General features: G+C 52.6%; 3 protein-coding genes across 3 annotated transcripts; 1 reads left to right on the plus strand and 2 right to left on the minus strand.

The window, feature by feature from the left end:
* Positions 1 to 2005: 2005 nt before the first annotated feature.
* Positions 2006 to 3625, plus strand: UHO2_02075 (uncharacterized protein; the record flags this gene model as incomplete). Its single annotated transcript, XM_041559512.1, has 1 exon — positions 2006 to 3625. One exon carries the CDS (start codon positions 2006 to 2008, stop codon positions 3623 to 3625), a length of 1620 nt encoding a protein of 539 aa, XP_041415446.1.
* Positions 3626 to 5063: 1438 nt separating this feature from the next.
* UHO2_02076 (uncharacterized protein) lies at positions 5064 to 5366 on the minus strand (the record flags this gene model as incomplete). Its single annotated transcript, XM_041559513.1, has 1 exon — positions 5064 to 5366. The coding sequence occupies one exon, from the start codon at positions 5364 to 5366 to the stop codon at positions 5064 to 5066; it is 303 nt and encodes a 100-aa protein (XP_041415447.1).
* A 1431-nt stretch (positions 5367 to 6797) lies between these two features.
* Positions 6798 to 10424, minus strand: UHO2_02077 (putative pyruvate carboxylase; the record flags this gene model as incomplete). The annotated part of the gene is made up of 1 exon (XM_041559514.1): positions 6798 to 10424. The coding sequence occupies one exon, from the start codon at positions 10422 to 10424 to the stop codon at positions 6798 to 6800; it is 3627 nt and encodes a 1208-aa protein (XP_041415448.1).
* Positions 10425 to 11762: the final 1338 nt, after the last annotated feature.

The raw sequence follows: 11762 nt of genomic DNA on the forward strand, positions 1-11762 counted from the left end.
TGGTGTAGAGTGGATGGCAATCCACTCTCTTGCTAGGACAGAGAACATGGTTATATACCTTTCTTGCAATGTCACCTGTGACACTGCTCACCCTCCTCATCCCTCCTATGCTCCCCATCCACCTTGTGATGCCACTTGTTGGCACCACCTCCTTGTCTCCTCTGGATGGGTGGCCTCTGGCTGCTTCATCTCCATCAGGGGTCATTCCCACCTCATCTGGGTGGCAACTTGCACCCTGCCATCCTTTCTTTGTCTTTGGCACCCACCTTCTTTTGCCAGCTTCATCACCGTGGTGCCCCTGCCTCATCTGATGGTGTCCCCTCCTTGTTCGGTGACCTCCTCTTGCCATATCAGCAATGGGGTGCCTCTCTGACCAATTCCTGTGAGTTCTGTCATACTCAGCATGATATCGTGATTCCCACTGAATCCTGTAGTAGCAATGTTGTTCCTACTGATCCCAATGAGTTATGCCCTAGAGTTGCTTCTACTACTGATCTCAGTGAACTCTTCTTTAAGCTCTTGCTTAGCCCAATCCTGTGATTTCTGCACTCCTTCATATGACTTCACTTCTTCCCGCCTCCTGCACATCTGGCCCCATGACAACCAGTATCGCTTTTCCAAGCCCTTTCCAATGTGTTGAACCTTGCATTCATCACTCCAGATGACATTCTTCCATTGTTCAACAGTCCAATGTCTATACTCCTTGGCAAATACCCTCCTTGCCTTCCTATGTTTATCTATGAGCAAGGGTTTTCTTCTTTTTGCCCTAAACTTAAGTCCAGCTTGCTTCAGCACACATGTAATGGTTTGTCTGGACAAATGAAGTTGATAGTGTTGTAGCCAGTAGGCTGAAGCTTCAGTAGCTGAAGTATAAGAATTCTTGCTAATTCCTCTGGTGAGTAATGCCTGTTGGCATGAGGAGAGGAGGAGGGGCCTCCCAGGGGTCCTTTTCACATATTCACTCTCTGGTACCCATTTTGCCAGTTCAGCAATGCTGGATTTGTTGATAGACAGTTTAGTTGCTATCTCCCTTGTTGAGAAACCTGCTTGGAGCAGCTCTTTGAGCTCAATTCTGTGCAAAGCAATAAGTTACACAAGGTACAGAATTAATTAAGAAGGAGGAGGGGCTACAAAGAGTGCCAACCTAAATTCCAGCATATTCTTTGGTGGGACCACCCTTTTTTTCTCACATATTCTGATAGCAGGCTATCCAAGCTTTGCAACCATACCACACAAAGTGGGTGTTGTCAAAGAGAACAAAGAGTACTGGTCATCATCATGAAAAGGACCTGAGAACACCATATCAAATTAATTAGATGCCGGTGTCAAAGGTCTTACGGGAGGCGTCGGCGATGCTATTCACAGAGTACTGAAAGAATGCTGCTTAATGAAGGTGGAGTGGTTAAGATGCTGCTAATGAAAATGGAGTGGCATTAGGGTTGGGCTTGCTTGTGGAGATGATGGTTATGAGCTAAGTACATGCATGCACAACTGAGCCTTCTTTGATCAAAATGAGAGGTCTCTCGCCTGAAAAAGCTCTAATCAACAAGTGAATGCGTAAACAGTGATCAAGACACGAAACTCAGCTATGCATCCTATCGGATGAAAAGGAACGCGTATGGAGGTCGGTGACACCGGGCAATTTTGGACACGACTGTAAAAACACTCGAAAATTGATACCCCCTTATGACAAATCTTTGCAAAAATGCCGTGAGCCCTCGAAGAACATGAAATGACAGCTTGGGCCCAGTCTTACCTCTACTCCTCGCCACACTAGCCAGCTTCTATTCGAGAAGGAACAGCTTTCCATCTTCACCTTTTGATAAACACGTCCACTTCCACTGGCCTGGCCTCGATGCTGAATGCCACAGCGCTAACTGCCACTGGCCTATCGCCTGACCGTCTATCTACTCGAGAGCGCCCTGTGCCATAGTATCCAATCTAGAACCTACTTCTTCTTGACGTACACCAACCTTTGCCGCCGTCCTCACCGTATCGCACACAAATGTCACAAGTCAGTGACCAGCTCGCCCCGGTGCATGCCGACCGGGATGTCGAGCATCAGGATGCCACTATCCAAAGCCCAAGCGAGTGCTCCATCCAGCCAACCGAAGAAGACCCAGACGACGATCCTTTCCTTGTCAACTTCGAACACAATGATCCCAAGGACCCCAGGGTATTCCCAGCGTGGAGGAAGATCCAGATCCTCGTGGTAACAATGCTACTCGAGTTCTGGGTCAACGTCATCTCCTCCATCTATTCCTTCAGTGCACACGACGTGGCTGAAGAATTTGGCATCGGAGCTGTAGCTTCGAGAATACCCACTGCCCTCTTTCTATTCGGCTTTGCTATTGCACCTATCCTTTGCGCACCTCTCTCGGAGGATTACGGCAGAGTTCCGGTCATGATCGTTGGCCTCGTCATTCTTGCTCTGTTCCAGATCGGGTGCGCGCTGGCTGACAACTTGGCCACACTTGCCGTGCTGCGCTTCCTCGGTGGCTGCTTTGGTGCAGTTGCCTTCAACTCGATTGGCACTGTGTCCGACCTTTGGGACGCAGACAATCAAGGTTGGGGCGTCAACACATTTGCCCTCGCTGCCGAAAGTGGTGCCACCGTTGGTCCAATCATCGGAGCTTTCATTGTTCAGGACATCGGCTGGCGATGGACATTTGGTGTATCCGGCATCGTCCTTGCTTTCCTGCTTGCCATCTTTGTCCTCACTGTGCCTGAAACTCGAGCCGGCGTCATTCTGTCTCGGAGGGCGAAGAAGCTGCGCAAGGCACAGAACGATCCACGTTTTTACGCGAGCCACGACAAAGCCAAATCACAGCACACGGTCAAGGACCTCTTCAAGGAGACAGTAGGTCGTCCGCTCTTCATGCTGTTCACCGAACCCATCGTATTCTTCTTCAGTCTCTTTGACGGCCTCAACTACGCCGTTATTTACATATTCTTGGAATCCTATCCTTTGATCTTCACGCAGTACGGTTTCACTACGGGCCAGCAAGGTCTCACCTTCATCGGAGTCCTGCTTGGATTCATCATCGCCTACGCCCTGTTTGCGTTGCAGCTGAAGTGGTATGCTCATGCTGGTACCAAGAGGCCAAGCGGCATCCCTACGCCCGAAGACAGACTCCTCTGGGGGATTCCTGGCGGCTTCTTGTTCCCCATCAGTCTCTTCTTCTTTGCATGGACATCCTTTCCACCAGTCCCGTGGATAGTTCCTGTCATTTCCGGTGCGCTCTTCGGTGTCTCATCACACGTACTCTTCCTGATCGTGTCAGACTATACCGTTAACTCCTACTCGATCTATGCCGCATCTGCTATCGCTGCTCAGTCCTTCTTGCGCGAATTTCTATCAGGTGGTTTCACTTTGATCACAGAGATCATGTACCACAATGTCGACTACCAGTGGGCCACGTCGATCCTTGCTTTTATTGGCGTGCCACTGTCGATCATTCCGCTCGTTTTCTACAAATTTGGTCCAACTATTCGCAAGCGCAGTAGTTTCGCTCAAGAGCTGCAGCTCGTCGAAGAGCGCGAGAAGCGTCGTCGAGCGAAACTCGAATCGAGAGCTACAACGCTCACCAACTCTGCCATCAACGAGAACATCGAGTCAAATTGAAAGCTGTCGCTTCTGGCGACGCTTTCGTTCCGCTGCTTCATCTAATTTGTTTACCCCACATGCGCTTCATCCTCTCGTTTAGTCAATGGCACGCAATGTACAATAGCAACCAGCAATGGCGTCCTTTTCATGTGCTTCTCATGTGACGCGTAAGTCAAGAGGCGACCTTGAGAGCGTAAGAGTGACGATTGTCTCCTATTTGTCGGAAAGATCTTAAGTAGCCAACGGTGCCTGCGGAGGTTCGGGTTGAGGCACGTGGTCATCGAAGCGGACGGAAAACCAAGCTGCTGAGAGCACTGACGTTGTTGAGGGGTCCTGCGCATCTTCGTACATCCGGCAGTCAGCAAGCATTTGGCAAGATGAGCCGGATGTGGATCAATGGGCTGTTGACGTCCGTGAAGCTGTTGCGGCATCGCTTCGTGGTTGCCATCAAGTCACTTCACAGAGGTCTTAGACTCAATCAGACAGAACTCTTGCAATTGTGGACTGTGAAGGCTTCAAAGACTGGGACGCGGCTTCCATGGTACTTGTGAGTTGCTTTTTGCTTCCGCTCCGCGACGGAGCAACACAGAACTCAACAGCTCCGCAATTCAAGTGGCCTCAGGACATTCATGTACCCCACTTCTGCTTGATGTCAGGAAGGACAAAACATCCTACACCGATGTGAGCCGGTTTGGTTGAGGTGACAAAACCAGCTAATTGCGTCCACCACTCCGTCAAAAAAGCGGAACCAACTTCGCCCAGCGTGAAGGTCGTCGTGTGCAAGCGATTTCTCACACTCGTTGCTATGGAACTCGAACTAAGGCCGTACTGGCCGGAAGTTGAGCGCTTAATGCGTGACATGCTCACATGACGCGGAAAGGCACACAAGTCTGCAGAGCAGAACGACCTCAACACGAGCCTTCGGGACGACTGGGCCGGATGTTTCCGGCCTTCTCTTTGCTGGTGCAACAGGCAAACTTCCTCGAATCCATGCTCCGAACTCGAAAGCGGGATGTCACACTTCGAAGACTCAGTATCCAGGTAAACTGCTGACACTTCGCGCATCCCCATTGGGCCACCAGTCCAGCATGCGGCACTAAGCCTTGGACGTCAGGGCTAGATGCGAAGGAGGGCCGCGATCATATCAAACGTGTCTCTGACAAGTAGTTGAGAGGCGTCTGAATCTGGCACCAGGCACATACTCAAGGCCATACGCATCCGAAACAGATGTAAACACACACATAATTGCTAGAGAAAGAGAACATTGCATTGACATGAAAAACAGAACGGTGACGATATTGCAAGAGACACTGGGAGCATCGAAACGCCGTGAAACGGTGGGAGCATGCTTGACGTGAGATGCGCCGGACTGGTCGGTTAAGGGGAAGCATTGTCCATTGAAGACTAAGCGCTAGAGAAGCGGCTTGAGGTATCGGGCTAGTACAAGCCGGTGAAATTACTGACTCTCGCCGAGACGGAGAACGTTAGGCTGTTCACCAGGAACAGAGATGGACCCGACCTCTGGGAAGATGTCAGCATTGCTAGTAGCTGCAGTGCTGACGTTCGCAGAGCCTGTGCTTTGTACAGAGGTAGACTCTGAAGACTTAGGAAGCATGGCAACACGACCAGGACGAGTGGCGCTGAAAGTAGAGGCAGCAGAGGCAGCAGAGACAAGAGGGAGAGTGGAGGAGCTAGGAGAAGGTGGAGCTCGGATAGCTGATCGGGAGGAGAAAGCTCTGCGGACGAAGAAGGTGTTCATGTTGGCTCAGTTGGGTGTGGATGGGTGTACGAGGAAGTGAAAGACGTTGGAGTAAAGATTGCAATGTGTGATGCGAGGGAAGGGAAAGGGTGAGCTTGCCCGGATGGCAGGCTATATATGAAGAGCAAGGGCGGAGGGCAACGCGTAGCGAATAACCTTGTAGGAGCACACTGCAGCGCGCACGCATGGACAATCAAAGTCACTGCTGAATCTATCTCACTGATGCTTCGGTGATTCCGTTTATTGTTCTGACACTGCGATGTGCGAAGAGCGCTTGGTCAATGTGGTGCGATAACCCACGAGGCAGGAATGGCCTGTTTTGCCAGACACCGAAGCTTTTGCAGCACCAGCACCACAGCAGGATGCTCAGCAGCGACGCTCGCTTACTTCTCGCACATCTACCGGCGGTCTCTGACAGCTCAAGAAAATTGATCCCAAAAAAAAGTTCGTTATCTTTGGCTATGGAGTCGATCTATCAGAAATTCCATCTGCTGACTCAGAAAGCATAATTTTCTCCAGAAATGCGTGTGTGCTGTGCCGGCTTATCGCAGATCTGTATTCGTATTCCCACGCTCATACAATCCAACTTGACTGTCGCTGATTGCCAATCAGGCAGTCACGTCACACTTGACACTACGCTCTCTAGTCAAGGCCAGTATCTGTGACCTAATCTTTGCTATGACGAGCAGCCTCTGTCATCAGCCCCGTCTATCACAGAGCTCTCTTGTGGATGACGTTTGTGGCCCACAACCAGCTCACCTGTCTGATCTGAAGTAATGACAGTCCGGCTGTTGCTTGTTCATCAGCCAACGGAAGTCTGCTATTCTGTATGAGCCGAGCTCAGGGTCGAAGCGGCCTGCACACAACCGCACTGCTCGAGTCCAGGGCGGTCTGCTTGTCATTCCGGAGACGATGTCTGGAGCTCAGGCAGCGAGTCACGTTGCCTCCAAGCTGCAGGATCAAGCGGCCTACTAGAAAAGGTGAATTGACCGGTCTCTTTCAAGCAGAAAACTTCGAGCACCGCGCGCGCATCTACGTTGACAGCAAAGATGCGGAGAGACCCTGGGAAGATCTCCGCAAAAGGGCCTTCCCAACCTTTCTTTGCATTTTTGGGATAGCGCGACTCGCTCATCGCTCCTGCTCCGCTCGAGTCAGTTGATGTGACCCACGCTGCCTGTCACGGCAGTCCAGTCTCCTTTCGCTCAGCCACTTGCTTGGCACGCCCACTGCTACAGTAACTAACTCGCTGCAGGTCGCCTCTTTCGCGCCTTCAACCTCAGACGGCACAGTTCATGCACATGCTTGCGGTTCTGACAGACTGAATGACTGGGATCGGGAATCATGATAGCATTACCGACATCTGGATTATCTTCCTGCAACCTTTTTTTTTGGTATGTGTTTATCTTTTCTTGTTTGCGTGGACAGTGTCGCTTAGTGCTCAATCTCACAGAGCAAGTCACCCTGGGAGACCGAGTCGTTCTGCTCAACAAGAACACGCTTGACGTGTCCACCAACGGGCGCCGAAACAACTGTCTCCATCTTCATGGCGCTCATGATGAAGAGCGGGTCACCAGCCTTGACCGAGTGACCCTCCTTGGCTCGGATCTCGACAACGACACCGGCCAATGGCGAGCCGACGCTGCCAGGGTCCGACGAAGCCTTCTCACGTGTGACAGTCTCAACAGCAGCAGATCGGTCCTCGATGGTGAGGGCACGAGGCTCGGCGTTGAGCTCGAAGAAGACCTCTCGGGTACCGTTGTTGGTGTTGAGAGCACCGACGGCGAGAAGCTTGACAATGAGAAGCTTTCCGCGGTCGATGTAGGCGTGGAGCTCCTCTCCTGGGTGAGCCTTGCCAAGGAAGTAGCGAGTTGGCAAGTTGCTGAGGTCTCCGTACTGGTCGAGGAAGGCCTGGAACTCCTCGAACACCTTGGGGTACATGACGTAGCTGATGGCGTCGGTAGCGCTCATCGAGCGGCCGTACTTGGCGGTAAGGTCCTTCTTGACCTGAGAAAAGTCGATGGGCTCCATGCTGGCACCAGGGCGACCGTCGATGCGCTTCTTGTCACGGATGATCTTGCTGCGGAGCTCCTCAGGGAAGCCGCCCGGGGGAGTACCGAGGTAACCCTGGAAGTACTCGATGACGGAGCTGGGGAAGTCGAGCTTGTCAGCACGATCGATAACATTCTGGGCAGAGAGCTTGTTGGCGACCATAAACTGAGCAAAGTCACCAACGACCTTGGACGAGGGTGTGACCTTGACGATGTCACCGCAGAGCTTGTTGGCCTGGATGTAAGCCGTCTTGATCTCCTTCCATTGAGTGCCGAGACCAAGCTGCTGGGACTGGAACATGAGGTTAGTGTACTGCCCACCGGGCATCTCGTGATCAAAGACCGACGAATCCGAAGCCTTGACATTGGCCTCGAAGCACTGGTAGAGCTGGCGGACCTGGCTCCAGTACAAGTTGAGGTTCTGAATGTCCTCGTGGCGGATACCGGCACCAAGACCGGTCTGCTCAAGAGCGCTGACAAGGGCACCCATCGAGGGTTGCGAGGTGAGACCACTCATGCTGTCAATGGCAACATCGACAACGTCGGCACCAGCCTCAGCGCAGGCAAGCATACTCGAGAGAGCGATACCAGCGGTGTCGTGCGAGTGGACGTGGATAGGCAGGTCTGGGTACCTCTGCCTGATGGCACCGACAAGCATCTTGGCGGCGGTGGGCTTGAGGAGACCAGCCATATCCTTAATACCGAGGATGTGGACACCGGTCTTGACGAGCTCGTCAGTAAGGTTGAGGTAGTACTCGAGGGTGTACTTGGGGTGCTTGCTCGGGTTAGCAACGTCACCAGTGTAGCAGATGGTACCTTCCGCAACACCGCCAGCCTTCTTGGCAGCATCGATACCGAGCTTGAGCGAGTCGAGCGAGTTGAGCGAGTCAAAGACACGGAAGATGTCAAGACCGCACTCGACGGCCTTCTTGCTGAACTCGTAGATGGCGTTATCGGGGTAAGCAGTGTAGCCGACGGCGTTGGCGCCACGAACAAGAGCCTGAAGAGGAATGTTGGGCACAAGCTTTCGGATCTTTCGCAGACGCTCCCAAGGGTCTTCGTAGAGGAAGCGCATGGCAACATCGAAAGTGGCACCACCCCAGCACTCGAGCGAGAAGGCGTTCTTGAGCACGTAGGAAGTCTCCTTGGCAATGTTGACCATGTCGATGGTTCGCAAACGTGTTGCGAACAGACTCTGGTGGGCGTCTCGCCAGGTGGTGTCCATGATGAGCGTACCCTTGTAAGCACGGACCGCCTTGGCGAAAGCCTCGGGACCCTCGTTGACAATGATGTTCCTCCAACCCTCGGTGCAAGGCTTGGTGGTGTCGAGCGTTTTGGAAGGGTCTTTGGGGTCGCTGAAGGTGGGGATCTGGATCTCGTCCTTGAGACCGGGCTCGCCAACCTGACCAGCGATGGAACTGCCGTTAACAGCGACATCTCCGAGGTAGGCAAGGAGCTTCTGGGCTCGGTTCTTGGTCTGGACCAGGTTGAAGAGCTCGGGAGTGTCGTCGATCATGGTAGTCCAGGTGTTGGCCGTAGCGAAGGCTTCGTGGGTCAACAAACGGAACAAAAAGGGGATGTTGGTCTTGACACCACGGATACGGAACTCGACCAAGGATCGGAGCATCTTCCTACGAGCGACCTCGTAGGTGGCACCACGGCACGAGACCTTGACAAGCAACGAGTCGTAGTGAGGAGTGATCTGGGCACCAGCGAAACCGGAACCGGCATCGAGACGGACACCGTTACCACCGGCGGAACGGTAGACCTCGATCCTACCAGTGTCGGGCTGGAAGTTGGCGGCAGGGTCCTCAGTGGTGATACGGCACTGAATGGCGGAACCACGCTTCTGGATGGTCTCTTGAGTGAGACCGAGATCAGCCAAAGTGGCACCAGCAGCGATCTGGATCTGAGCACCGACAATGTCGATACCGGTGATCTCTTCGGTGATAGTGTGCTCGACCTGTAGACGGGGGTTGATCTCGATAAAGTAGTAGCGGTTCTGCTGGTCGACGAGAAACTCGGCAGTACCAGCGTTTCGGTAGTTGGCAGTCTTGGCGAGACGGACGGCGTCATTGAGAATAGCCTGGCGGACATCGTCGCGGAGGTTGGGTGCGGGAGCTACTTCGACGACCTTCTGATGACGACGCTGAACGGAACAGTCACGCTCGAAGAGATGAACAACGTTGCCCTCGCCATCAGCAAGGAGTTGGACTTCGATGTGGCGGGGTCTGTCGAGGAAGCGCTCAATGAACACGGTGGGGTCGCCGAAGGCGGAGTTGGCCTCGGAGACGGCACGCTCGAACGACTCCTTGAAGTCCTCCATCTTGCGGACGACACGCATACCTCGTCCACCACCACCCATGGCGGCCTTGATGATAATGGGGAAGCCAACCTCCTCAACGAAGGGCTTGGCCTCCTCGAAGCTGGCAATGGGACCAGGGGTACCGGGTACGATGGGAACATTGGCCTTGCGGGCGAGGTCTCGAGCCTTGGTCTTGTCACCAAGACCGTCAATGGTCTCTGGACGAGGGCCGATGAAGGCGATACCAGCCTCCTCGACCTTCTTAGCAAAGTTGGGGTTCTCGGAGAGGAAACCGTAACCGGGGTGAATCATGTCGACCTTGTGCTCGAGAGCGACTCGGATGATGTCATCAACGGCCAAGTAGGCGGAAACGGGCTTGAGACCAGCACCGACTTGATAAGCCTCATCGGCCTTGTATCGATGGGCGCTCATTCTGTCCTCGAACGAGTAGAGGGCGACGGTGGTCATAGCAAGCTCGTGGGCTGTTCGGAATATACGGATGGCAATTTCACCACGGTTGGCGACCATGAGCTTCTTCAAAGGACCGGTAGCCTCTCCAGACATGCTGTTACGGATGCGCTGGATGGTAGGGAAGAGGTGGCCAGTCCTCTCGCCAGGAGTGCCAGGCTGGCTCTCGAAGGTGTCGACAAAGGTGCTCCTTGTAGCGCCTGCTGGGGCCTGTGCTGTCTCGGGCTCGGTGGGCATCTTGGATGGTGGTGCTATACGAGGTAACTTGAGAGAGGGTGAAAGTCTACAAAAAGCTGTTCAGAACAGCTCGCTACGAATCTATGCGCAGCAGAAAGGAGTTCGCCTTGAGTGAGAACAGGCGTATCCTAGATGATTCTTGTGATCCTTTATCTCGTCAGTATAGGGACAAGGAGAAGGGGTGGAAGGGTGACGAGAAGAGATGAAGAGAGCGTGATGGACAGAAACAGGTGACGCGAGAGAGAAAGAAGGACGAGGAGAGAGATAGAGATAGACCTCAGGATGATGACGAAGAGGGGAAAGATAACGAGGCGACGTCAAGTAGGTGGTGAAAAGAGGACGAGCACACGAGAGCATCTAATAGGCAGATCGGATGGTGCAGACTGAGGATGTGACTTGGATGCTGGTATCGGTGGAGCCGAGCACAGATCAAGCTAGACAGGGCACGACACTTTTTTTTTTTTTTTTTTTTTTTTTTTTTTTTTTTTTTTTTTTTTCTTTTTTTTTTTTTTTCTTTTTGTCTTTTCCTGCTGAAAAAGCACACAGAGATCCACAGCAAAGCATGCGACTCACTTCCAGAATTGGCATTGTGACTGTTGCCAGCCCATGACGGCAGATGAGCGGGACGGTGCACGGATTTAAGGCAGGCTAAGAAGAGACTTCCGGTGCAGATAAGACCTCGATGCCATGATGTTGCAGACAGAGTGCCTTGCCTATGTGTGTGGGTGTTTGTCTACGCACGGACATGGCAGATCGAAAACGCGGTAATTCCGCAGCCTGCTACGACCGGTCAGGAGGCCTAGAAAAGAAAAGAAAAGAAGAAAAAAACGGCTGCAGGCCTCCACGTCTTTTCTGAAAATCGGCCCTGAGCCGATATCTGAAAGACATGCTCAAAAGGACTGACCGGCTGAGCCGACGCTACCTGATCTCGCATCAAAGCCTTCTCTAACGCAGAAGAAAAAGGTTGCCGCCTTCGAGTTGACTCGCCATGCAATCCTCTTATCGCGGTGGCCGGTGAAACAAGAGTAAAAAAAAGTGACATCGCAACAGATCCGATATCCTTTCTGTATCTTCAACCCAAAGACATCAAAGAAGAAGAAGAAGAAGAAGTGCGGAGATATCAATTTTGTTTTCCCGAAAGCAATTTCATCACCGGCATCTGCGCCACTGCATCATCATTGATGCTTTGCTTGGAAGGTCGCAGTCATCGTTTATCGATCCAGAGAAGACTTTTTGCATGAGCAACATCTCGGCGAATTTCACCTGTTACAAATAGTGAAGCTTCACGAGCTCTAAATCCCCCAGACTTGCTTCTATTTCTTCTCGGCGACAGATCGG

This window comes from Ustilago hordei, assembly GCF_900519145.1.
Source record: "Ustilago hordei strain Uho2 genome assembly, contig: UHO2_contig_03, whole genome shotgun sequence".
In the NCBI taxonomy this organism is placed as follows: Eukaryota; Fungi; Basidiomycota; class Ustilaginomycetes; order Ustilaginales; family Ustilaginaceae; genus Ustilago; species Ustilago hordei.